The following is a 12,367-nucleotide window of genomic DNA, read 5'->3' as shown; positions in this document are numbered from 1 at the left end:
GGGTGGAGAAGAATCAACCAGAAAAAGACTGAAGACATATAATGTCCAAACGTATTTCATAGAATAGATTTTATAGAACTCCTATGAGGTGGAAACAGGCCATTCAGCTCATTGAGTCCACCCAGACCCACCCTATCCCTATAACCTTGCATTTCCCATGGATAGTCCAGTTAGCCTGCACCTCCCTGGACACTATGGGTAATTTAGCATGGCCAATCCACTTAATCTGCGCATCTTTGGACTGTGGGAGGAAACTGGAACAACTGGAGGAAACCCATGCAAACACGGGGAGAATGTGCGAATTCCACACTGACAGTCACCTGAGGAATCAAACCTGGATCCCTGGCACTGTGAGGCAGCAGTGCTAACCACTGAGCCACCGTGCCACCCCTTTGTAAGGATGGCAAGTTTTGGAGGTTTGGCTTCCCTGAAGGACTTCAGAGAATCAGCTTTATTTTTAATAATAGCTTTGTCACTTTTTGCTGACTGGCTTCTCATTTCAAGATTTTCTTTAGTCCAACTTAGGCTGAGACTGACTGCACAAAGCAATGGTGGGCAAGACCCATGGACCTGTAGAAGTCCAGCCATAATTTCCAACAGAGCCAATTTTTGTACCTAGGGAAAGGAGGGAGAGTCAGGGAGTGATTCATGCATGAGGGAAGTCTGAACCCAGCAGGGTTATTAGAATTTAGTGCTGAGATCAAACACACTCAGGGATCTTATCCTGCAATGTAAGAATAACAAACTTATGAGTTAATGTGAGATCCTAAAAGGGCAGATGGGATTCATTTAACTTTCATCATCCGACTTTTTTTTAAAACCCCACACCTTTTAAATTTTAAAAAATGATGTAGTGTCATTTAAGATTAAAAATAAAACTGTTGTAATAGTTTTAATCGCTGTTTGTTTACAGGGTTACAAAATGCTCTCTATGAAAGCTGGGATATCTATCATCCCAACATGAGTCTTGAGGTCAGCTCATGGGTGACTTAGAACAAATGGCATAAGGCCAAGGATGGTGGGTGGGTTAGAATGAGTTGGTATGAAATGACTTAAGATGGCATGAGAAGTGCAATAGGTTGATGGGATGTGAGGGGTGAGGGTTAGTGAGTCTAAAACGTAATCAAACAACTGGTACTTATAAAGGCAGCACCCCCCCAACCCCCAGTAATCAGCTATCCCTGTGATAGCTGAGACCCCAATCTCCTTCTGTGGTTAGCAGCTCTGGTTTTATTCCACACCTGAAGCCCTAGAATGAAGATCCACGTGGGCCATGTCTTCCCAAGAGGTAACTGACAACAGGAGATTTCCCCAACTCTGGCTGCCTGCTTAGGTAGCAATAATACAGGTCTAGTCATTATTAGACTTTCGGGCATTAAACAGTCCAATTGTAATCAAGAGGCCACTTCACTTCCCATTAAAGTATTCTGCTAGAGCATTATTTGCTTTAACCATTGAAAAACATAGAATTCAACTTATGAAGAAAGCACTCTAATTTTGGCTTTCAATTCTTAACTTCAATGACGTTTGTCCATTACCATTTGGATAAAATAAGTTTAAAAACCTTTTATTTTCGTACTGCGCCACAAATGTTCTTCCTTCTGAATCTTGAACCTTAAGCTGTTTCTTTGAGAAGACCAGCTGTTCCTTCTCAGTGGATTGATCCAGTAGGAAATACTGTTGTATTTGTGTTTGGAGAAAGACTCCAAGTTCTCATTATTAAGCTCAGATCCATCTGAATTGAATGAGAAGGAATGAGACTTTTTGACCTGAATATGGCATGACCCATCATCTCTATTGGTACAGTTAGTATTGAATAAAGAATGCACATGTTTTTTCCTTTGATTCTTCAAACTTGCACCGAAGATCCCAGGCTCGTCATCTTCATTGAATGACCAGTTGACATAGCCAACCTCACTTCTTTCACTGTGACTATCTGATAAAAGGGGACCATCAATAACAAACGGAGAAGCCAGTAGGTCCAATGAAAGTGTATCCACCTTTCCATCAGTTCTTTCAGGATTCGTACGAATAATGTCCCATTGCTTCCCATGGTTTTCACCCTCATTCTGATCAGAGAGTGTGCTTTGAAAGCTGAATTGTATTGGTGTTCTGCATGGACTCTTCTCCCGCTTTTGAACATTGGAATTTAAATCAGTCAATGTTGGAGTGCTTGGAAGTGACAAATTAAAACGTAGATCTGTGTGCTTAAAGCTTTCGAAAGTGGAAGGAACTGGGAATAAATGTGTATATCTATGAGGTGATGTGGGCTCAGATGATATTTCTGACATGACAGTATGACCTTCCAACTCTTTCTCCTTTGGACAGGCACGGTCAGCACAAGATACCTGCTTGTTCTCATCCTGCTTTTCTGACTTGGGTAATTCAACTACAATGTTGGCATTACTATAACATATTGATGGCTTTTGGCTGTTTGCTAAGTTCCGAAGTAGTGAAGGTGGAGTGCTAAAATAATTTTGCTTTGCTTCAGCAGAAAAATTATCCAAAGGATTCAGGTGGATCACATTGCTCCAGCTATGTGGCAGTTTTCGGAAGTCACTGCTTTCTGTGTTACTCCCTAAAAATGCATCATCCACTTTTAAACTATCCACAGCAGAGATCACTTTCAGAGTATCCACAGTCAAGGCCGAGAGATCCTGTAGATGTCCAAGTTGGCTGTCTAAACTGTGCAAAGATTCCTTGACATAATGGACTTTTTCATTTACTTCTTTCAAATGCATAGCCATTTCTTCAACTCTAGAAAATAAGACACATTTTAGTCATGTTGGTTCCTTGAGGTTGCTACAGTTTCTGAAACAAACAGTTAGGAATCTGGAGTTGAAGTGCCTTAAGATGTTTCACTACTTTAAAGGCCCTACATAAATGCAAGTTATTGTTGTTTGGATTTGAATACACCAATGATCTTTATTATGATAATTGGTCCAGTGGCAGGAGCTTTCCAGTTGCGCTCCAAGCAGAAATGAAAAGTGGATATAACCCGATTACTGCACCAATTCAAATAAATAGTATCTTGATTTGTTTTGTTTTGTTTCAATCATTTCTCTAATATCCAGGCAGTCGTCTCCTCCTTTTTCTCTTTGCTATTGTAAAGCTCTTTAGATCTTGTTTTTGCTTTAATGGCACACTTATTTTTATGAAAACATATGTTATTGTTACATTACATAGGCTGATGGCTGATTGACAGCGGTCAATAAAATTGCAGGTTACAAAAATCCTCAACCATTTTAGCAGATTTCAACTATTATGCAAACATAAGTATATCAAAATAAACAATGACAAAACTAGAGAAACTCAGCAGCTCTGACAGCATCTGCAGAAAGAGAAACTGAGTTAAAAATTGAAGTCCAATATGTCTGTTCTTTGAAGCATCAGTACAGTTGGAAATTAGGTATATAAAGGTGCTGATCTAACAGTGACTCAGTGATGCTCTTGTGATCACCAAAACTTCAACAAACACCGACAAGATCCTGAATATAAGTGGAGTCTAGCCATTCCCTATGTATTAATTCTCTGCTGTGAAAACGACTTCACTAAGTATTCACAGGGACCTGGCAGATAGCAAACCTAGTCAGACCATACATATTTGCTGACGCATGAGCAGATATACAGTCCAGTGAAATCTAGTCTATAAATGAGACTTACACCCTGAAGAACTTTGCAGATTTGAACCTGAATGCATGTCTCACACATTAGGTGCGTTCCATATCAAGAACTAAATTATTCAATAATTCATGCTAAAATCATAATTTCTCTATCCAATACAACATCCTAATTTCCTACAAATTCTATGCTCCCAGCTTTTCAGTGCTGTAAAATGAAGGAGAGTTAACTATGAGTAGAGGGATACACACATACAAGTTATCAGAAGTGGGTCAATTTCTAGAGTCTGCCAGTATTTAAATAACTAACAGCATTTGCAAAACATGGAACAAACAAAACTTAAATGAAGTGTTTTAACTGTTTAAAGTGCTTATACCAAAAAAAAACTTTGTCAACTAAATATGCTCCAAAAAGTTCAATTTGTTCTTGGTCTCAATGTACAGGAAGCCTTGTCCATAAGCTAACTTAGTGTAGCTTGTGATATTTTACAGTGTTAAAAGCTTTACAGAAATCAAAGTTATTGTGCTGTTATTATAACATGTTAGCAGACCGCCCTTTCACCTTGAAACCATAGGTTTAATCTGATCCGACTTGATTGATGTGGGTGTTAAAACCATAAGAAAAAGGAATAGGAGCAGACCATTCAGACTCTCAAGCCTGCTCTGCCATTCAACAGGATTATGGCTGATCCAACATTCTTCAAATTCACTTTCTGATGTTTTCCTCATTACCGTTGATTCCCCTACTGATCAAGAATCTATCTATCTCAGACTTAAATAGATACAAGGACTCCGCCACCATAGCTCTCTGTGGCATGGCGATCCAAAGACATTCAACCTTCTGAAAGAAGAAATTCTTCCTCATCTCAGACTTAACTTGGCACCCCTTTAGTCTAGAGCATAGTCTCAGAATATGTCCTAGACTCTCCCATGAGTGGAAACATCTTTTCAGCATTTCCTCTGTCAAACCCCTTAAGAATCCTGTATGTTTCAATGAGATCACCTCTCATTCTTCTAAACTCCAGTGAGTAGAGTCCCACCCTGTGTAGCCTTTGCTCATAAAATAATCCCTCCATACCAGGGATCCTCCTTGTGAACCTTCTTTGAATCACCTCCAATGAAATGATATCTTTCCTTAAGGGGACCAAAACTGCTCACAATACTCCAGTTGTGGTCTCACCAGCACCTCCTACAGTTGCAATAAGACATCCCCCTACTGTTATACTCCAACCCCTTTGAAATAAGGGCCAACATTCTGCTGCATCTGTGTGCTAGCTTTCTGTGTTTCATGCACAAGTACCACCCAAGTCCCTTTGTGCTACAGCTTTCTGCAATTTTTCTCTATTTACATAATATTCTGCTCTTGTGTTCTCCCTTCCAAAATGAAAAACTGCATGTTTTCCCAAATCATACTCCATTTGCCAACCTGTTGTCCCCACTATCAATAGATCTCTGCAAACTGTTTGTAGCCCTCTCTCAACCTGCCTTTCCACCTGTTTTTGTGTCATCTGCATATTTGGCTACAGTACATTCACTTCCTTCCTCCAAGTCATTAATTACATATTGAAAACAGTTGTGACCCCAGCATTGATCCGTGGTCTCCTCAAATATGTCAATCAAGGTATTTATAAATTAGTTCACAGAATCTCAGTCAAGTTCATAGTAGCCACAGGCTCAAAGCACAAAACTTTCCTATTTCGGTGTCATGGAACTGTAAGAATGCTTGGTGTACGCATGGAAGGATCACAATTGTGCATTAGACGGTGCTATTCTAAGGTTAAAGTCAAGGTAATTTTTTTCGCAGAATTGAGCAAGCATTAATCTGATGTCAACTACACTATCCCTGCCCTTGGAGTGCTTCCTGCTGACAGTGGTGTTGGAACTCATAGCAAGCATAAATGTTATCAGTAATACTGTAAATCAGGAAACTGCTACAAATTTACCTTTCAGTTGTTACTCTAATTCTTTCATTGTCACTTGAATGGAGATTTTCATTCTTCTCGTGAAAGTATTTCTCCACACAAAGCTCTTCAAAGTCATGAAGCTTTTTCAATTCCTCCTTACTTAGATACAATTCTATACAAGACAAAAAGCACATTTTCAGATTTTACCAAATTGGTTAAATATTCAGCACCAAATATGTTTTTATCAGAAAAATGCATTGTTTCCTTTCTTTCCTGCTCTTCCAATGCCAGGCCCCTTATGACACTAGTGTTAGAGAGCACCCAGGTGCCCTGCTTCCAGGTGTCGTGCCATGCTGCAGTGATGTGCCCGGCACTTGCCCATCCCTATGTACAAGTGGCTTTTCCTCAAATATTCTGTTTAAGAGTAGACAAAACTTTGCTATGTGCCAAATAACTGGTATCACATTCCCCACATGATGTTCTTTTTCTTTGAAATCACAGGAGCTGAAACTGCCAGTTTTCACCTCATTCCAAAAATGCTTCTGACAGTCACTTTAATGTTAACCTCACCACCCACATAAGCTATTAGTCTACACAGTAAATGCTGTCTCTTACTTTTATGATTGATCAAAAATATGGTCTGAATTGACTTCAATAGACAGGTATCCATCATCAAATGTAATGTGTTTTCTGTCTGTTTGAATTAAAAACCCAGTGTTGCTTTACATGCACAGTCAAGCAATCCCAGTATCCAAATAAGACTCCACTTGCTTTTCAGGATAAATTTGTTTTCGCAACTGACAGTTCCCTTCAATATCCAGTAGAGGGCAGCAAACTAATACCACTGACAGTATTTAGAACATTGTTTAGGAATCAATTTTCAAATTGAATTGATTGCAAACTTTTTGTCTTTCTCCAATGTACTTGTGGAGTAACTGCATTTGGAATCTGGTAGATTAGAGTTTGAAACTAGAACACACTGGGTAAGGGTTACGGTTAAGAGCTCTGAAGAGGAGTCACTGGACCCGAAATGTTAACTCTGATTTCTCTGCTCTGTTTTTCCAGCAATTTCTGTTTTCGTTTTTGTTAGGGTTGGAGTTCTGGCTTTGAATTGAAGAGTCTAGCTTTATGGGTGAGGATCACGCGCTATCACTGATGAACAGATCTCAGGAGTCCCCATGTCCCAAGCATGGGGTGTGGTTTGAAAAAGTGCACTTGTCAGACAGTTCATAAGTCTGAATCAATAGACAATTGTAGAAACCATCTAGATGTCCAGGCCACACTCAGGCTCATGGTCTAGGCCCTCAAATCAAAGGCAGGCCTTACTTAAAAACATTAATATCAGACACTTAAGAGTGGGGACCATGGAGCAGTGATTGTCAGAATAATTTTCACTTTGGCATTAGCAGCCACTGATGCAATGCACTCAATTCTGCTTTACACATTTGAAAGCAGGCAGATACCAGCTTGCTAGGATTCTAACGTGCTGTGTCATGCTAATTTGTATTACTGATTCTTCTTCCGAGTTAAGCTCATTTACAAATCACAGTGCCCACTTTAAAGCAGTGTATTGCCAGATTTGACCTCCATAATGATCCCTACAGTTGTTCCTAATCTTTTACTTGCAGTGCACTGTGAAGGTCCCAGCTACTAATGTGTGAACAGAAAACTTAATTTGATCTGATCCACCAGTACAAATAACTGGCATTATGTATCCATCAGAATAAAATGTATTGTCACAGCCCTCTTAATAAAACTCTGTGTAGAAACAGAAATGCTGACTTGCTAGAACAAAATTATCATGACATAATGAAAAATGAGGTCATGGCTACAATGCTTCTACAAACACACACGATTTGTTATTGTAATATTGGTGCTGGAACATAAAGTTAATTATTTACTTAAACCGACGTCCTCTTCTTCTTGATCCACCTCATTTTTGGCTCGACGTTGGTAAATTCGACTCAGTAGCTGAGCTACGTGACTGAAGATAATAATTGGAGGTGGCAGCCATGGCTTTTCATGATAGGTCATAATGTAACGGTAGCGATTATACTTCCAAAGTTTGTTAGATATGGATTTCATTTCATAGTACACATTGCTACAGAGGAAATAAATAACCAGTTGAAGTAGTGAAAAATAAATCATGATGTTGCATCCAATATGGATGTATATATTGAGCACGGATACAGATTAAGTTATAATAAAACCTTGAAAAAACTAAATTAAAGCCTCTCTTGTTAGAATAACCCTTCACTCTAAAATTGTAATTCTGTGGATGCTTTTTCTCTTTTAAAACTGCAGCACATCTCCTTTTCATACTCTGGTAAGGATTTTTTTCTTCCTATCAGAACTGTGGATGAATACAGAAGGTTTAGAAGGGATGTGTGAAAGCAAGTAAGAGTAGCAAAGAGAGTTTATGATAAAGAATAGCAGCTAACAAAGGGAAATCTCAGAGTCTTTTATTCATACTTACAACAATAAAAGAAAATTGCAAAAGAGGAGTTGGGCTGATTAGGGATCAAAAAAGGGGATCTACACCTAAAGGCAGGGGCATGGCTAATATGTTAAATGAAAACTTTGCTGTTATTACTAAGGAAATACATCTTTCCTAGGCCATTATGACAGAAGACGAAATTCATTCATTGAATGGTTTTAAAATTGATGAGGAGGAGGCATCAGAAAGGTTGTTGGTATATAAATTCTATAAGGCATTGGAACCAGCTAAGATGCATCCAATAATATTGAACAATGAGTCTGAAAACTACAGAGGCACTGGCAATAATCTTTTAATCTTCCTAAACTCAGGGGAGATGCCAAAGGACTGTAAAATTCCAAATGGTACACTTTTTTTTTTCAAAATAGATTCTAAGGATAAGCCCAACAATATAGATCGTCTTATAAACCTCAGTGATGAGGATCTTCTTGAAACAATTATTTTTGATAGAATTAATAGTTATATGGAAAATGTGTGTTGATTACGAAGAGCAAATATGGATTTTTTAAGGTGAATATTATGTTTAACTTGCTGGCGTACTTTGTCGAAGTAACAGAAAGTTGATGAGGACTCGAAAAGGCATTTGATACAATGTTGCACAACAAATTTGTGAGACAAGTTATTGATCATGGAATAAATAGGACAGAAGCAACATGGATACAAATTGGCCGAGGGATAGGAAACACAAAATAATAGTTCATTGATATTTTTTCAGACTTAAGGAAGATTTGTAGTGAGGTTCCCAATGAGTTGGTTTGGGACCTTTGCTTTTCAAGATATAACTATCTAGAATATTGATGTATGAGGGACAATCTCCAAGTTTGCAGGTGATACAAAACTTGGCTAGTTTCTAAGGCCAGATTTTTGCTGAATACAGTTTTCAACATCCTCTGTGATGGGATTTGAACCCATACTTCCAGAACAATTGGCTAGAACTCTGGTTACTCGTCCAGTGACATCATCACCGTGCCATTGCCGCCCTGTCACAGGTTGTGATTCAGAATATTACTGAACAAACCCACAATTATTCTCAATGATTCTAAACTATTTCAGAGCTATGTAAGATAGAGGTCTATAACTTGATAAACTTTGCAGTTGAAAGGAAAGATAATTCAACCTCCTTTTATAACCGGTTCTTACTTGAACAAAGCGATGAGTAGATTAACCAGTATAATATATTGTGCAAAAAGATAAACTGCCTGAAGAAACGGATTAAGAAATGAGCCAGGAGGACAATCCGCATCTTCTTCACAAGCTGCAATTATAGAAGAAAAGCAAATTAAACATCAATAATTGCTGTACACTTCTGTAATGATTATAGTGTAAATTCTCCACCACTGATTTGACTTTCAGACCTGACCCCTGTATGTCAGTCACATAACAGAAATATCAGGTACATAGGAAGCTTATCATTCAACTCTTGCTACAGGTTCCAGTGTAAACTGCATTTAATCAAAGTGCTTTAATAGATTCTGCCACATGTCTATTACTACAATAAAGCACAATCCTCATTACATATTTAATGCTCTGCAGTGCCAAAGCAGATGTATTTATTTTGGAAGCAAGATATTTAAAGATCACTTATCTGGATTTGATGTAATTAGAAAACTCAATCCAAACTCAATCCATAGAAATATCTTACCCAAGAGTCTCAGGTAAAATATTTGAACATACCTAAAGTCTAGTACACTCAGTTTCCTATAGTTTTTGTTGACATAGTAGCTGTCAATCCCTTTTAATGATTTCCAGGATCACAGTTGGTACTTGGCGCAATATCTTCTTTGGAATTTGGAACAATTAAATTTAGGGTCAAAGTGAAATCAGGTGTTACCCTGTGTATTTGGTGATATTTTTGATGGTATTTCACATATATTCTGAAGGGTATTCTCCTCTTTCACCAAATAACTTTCATTGCTTCACAATCATGTCCTGTCTCCTACATGCACAGGTCAAGATTGTATCTTTCTCAGTACTTCCATTGCTAAATCCTAGGTTTTTCTTACATTCATATGATACACATATATGTAACTCACTCAGATTACTGGCAACATCTTAGCCAATTTAATCTATATGTTCTTGTTATATGGGAATACCACAGATAAATGGAGTTTAGATGTAGGTTGTAGGGGTAACTTCAGAGACAGTTAAGGCAATTAAGTGGCCACAGGAAGGTCACTTAAGGGTTTCATTCAGGAACCAGCATCAGGTGGGAAACACCTACACCACATGGCCCTACAACGAAAAGTAACCCTGTGGCATATTAGATGATCCCCCCTGTCAGGCACTGTGTCTTACACAGGCACTTACCAGTGGGACCAGAGAGATTGGGAGTAAGACTTCCCTCTATCTTTAAATCAACCCTTCTCCTCCTTCCCATTGTCAGAGTCTCCTTATCTTATCCCAGCAAACCTGTCCTATTTACCATTTTCCTGGGAATCAAGTGACAATCAATGGCTTTGGCCATACTGCAATACTGGATCAGAGATAGTAGGAACTGCAGATGCTGGAGAATCCGAGACAACAAGGTGCAGGGCTGGATAAACACAGCAGGCCAAGCAGCATCATAGGAGCAGAGAGGCTGACGTTTCGGGCCTAGACCCTTCATCAGAAAAGGGGGAGGGGAAGGGGGTTTTGAAATAAATAGGGAGAGAGTGGGAGGCGGATAGAAGAGGGATAGAGGAGAGGATAGGTGGAGAGGAAACAAACAGGTCGAAGAGGCGGGGATGGAGCCAGTAAAGGTGAGTGTAGGTAGGGAGTTAGGAAGGGGATAGGTCAGTCCAGGGAGGACGGACAGGTCAAGGGGGCGGGATGAGGTTGGTCGGTAGGAGATGGAGGTGCGGCTTGAGGTGGGAGGAGGGGATAGGTGGGAGGAAGAACAGGTTAGGGAGGCAGGGACGAGCTGGACTGGTTTTGGGATGCGGTGGGGGGAGGGGAGATTTTGAAACTTGTGAAATCCACATTGATACCATTGGGCTGCAGGGTTCCCAAGCGGAATATGAGTTGCTGTTCCTGCAACCTTCGGGTGGCATCGTTGTGGCACTGCAGGAGGCCCAGGATGGACATGTCGTCTGAGGAATGGGAGGGGGAGTTGAAATGGTTCGCGACTGGGAGGTGCAGTTGTTTATTGCGAACCGAGCGTAGGTGTTCTGCAAAGCGGTCCCCGAGTCTCCGCTTGGTTTCCCCGATGTAGAGGAAGCCACACCGGGTACAGCGGATGCAGTATACCACATTGGCAGATGTGCAGGTGAACATCTGCTTGATGTGGAAAGTCTTCTTGGGGCCTGGGATGGGGGTGAGGGAGGAGGTATGGGGGCAGGTGTAGCACTTCCTGCGGTTGCAGGGAAAAGTGCCGGGTGTGGTGGAGCTGGAGGGGAGTGTGGAGCGGACAAGGGAGTCACGGAGAGAGTTGTCCCTCCGGAAAGCAGATAAGGGTGGGGAGGGAAAGACGTCTTTGGTGGTGGGGTCGGATTGCAGATGGCGGAAGTGTCGGAGGATGATGCGTTGGATCCGGAGGTTGGTGGGGTGGTACATGAGGACGAGGGGGATTCTTTTTTGGTTCTTATTGCGTGGACGGGGTGTGAGGGATGAGGTGCGGGAGACGTGGGAGACACGGTTGAGGGCATTCTCGACCACCGAGGAGGGGAAGTTACGGTCCTTGAAAAACGAGGACAACTGAGATGTACGGGAGTGGAATGCCTCATCCTGGGAGCAGATGCGGCGGAGGCGAAGGAATTGGGAATAGGGGATAGCATTTTTGCAGGAAGGTGGGTGGGAGAAGGAGTATTCTAGGTAGCTGTGGGAGTCGGTGGGCTTGAAATGAATATCGGTTTCTAGGTGGTTGCCCGATATGGAGACAGAGAGGTCCAGGAAGGGGAGAGAGGTGTTAGAGATGGTCCAGGTAAACTTAAGGTTGGGGTGGAAGGTGTTAGTGAAGTGTATGAACTGTTCGAGCTCCTCGTGGGAGCACGAGGCGGCGCCGATACAGTCATCAATGTAACGGAGGAAGAGGTGGGGTTTAGGGCCGGTGTAGGTACGGAAGAGGGATTGTTCCACGTAACCTACAAAGAGGCAGGCGTAGCTTGGGCCCATGCGGGTACCCATGGCTACCCCCTTTGTCTGTAGGAAGTGGGAGGAATTGAAAGAGAAGTTGTTGAGTGTGAGGACGAGTTCGGCTAAGCGGATGAGGGTATCAGTGGAGGGGGACTGGTCGGGCCTTAAGGCCATCTGCATGGGGAATGCAGGTGTAGAGGGACTGGACGTCCATGGTAAAGATGAGGTGTTGGGGACCGGGGAATTGGAAGTTCTGGAGGAGGTGGAGGGCGTGGGTGGTGTCACGGACATAGGTA

General features: G+C 41.1%; 1 protein-coding gene across 1 annotated transcript in view; it reads right to left on the bottom strand.

Moving 5' to 3' along the window:
* LOC109928628 (transient receptor potential cation channel subfamily M member 6-like) overlaps nucleotides 1-12,367 on the bottom strand; it is a 172,628-nt gene that overhangs the window by 41,886 nt on the left and 118,375 nt on the right. Inside the window, exons 22-25 of the mRNA XM_048593519.1 lie at nucleotides 9,162-9,276; nucleotides 7,426-7,625; nucleotides 5,564-5,696; nucleotides 1,565-2,757 (exon numbers count right to left, since the gene is read on the bottom strand). Coding sequence (XP_048449476.1) covers nucleotides 1,565-2,757; nucleotides 5,564-5,696; nucleotides 7,426-7,625; nucleotides 9,162-9,276 — 1,641 coding nt within the window. The remainder of the gene's footprint in view (nucleotides 1-1,564; nucleotides 2,758-5,563; nucleotides 5,697-7,425; nucleotides 7,626-9,161; nucleotides 9,277-12,367) is intronic.

This window comes from Rhincodon typus, chromosome 3 (genome assembly GCF_021869965.1).
Source record: "Rhincodon typus isolate 14 chromosome 3, sRhiTyp1.1, whole genome shotgun sequence".
NCBI lineage: Eukaryota > Metazoa > Chordata > Chondrichthyes > Orectolobiformes > Rhincodontidae > Rhincodon > Rhincodon typus.
This window is presented reverse-complemented; position numbering and strand designations above follow the sequence as displayed.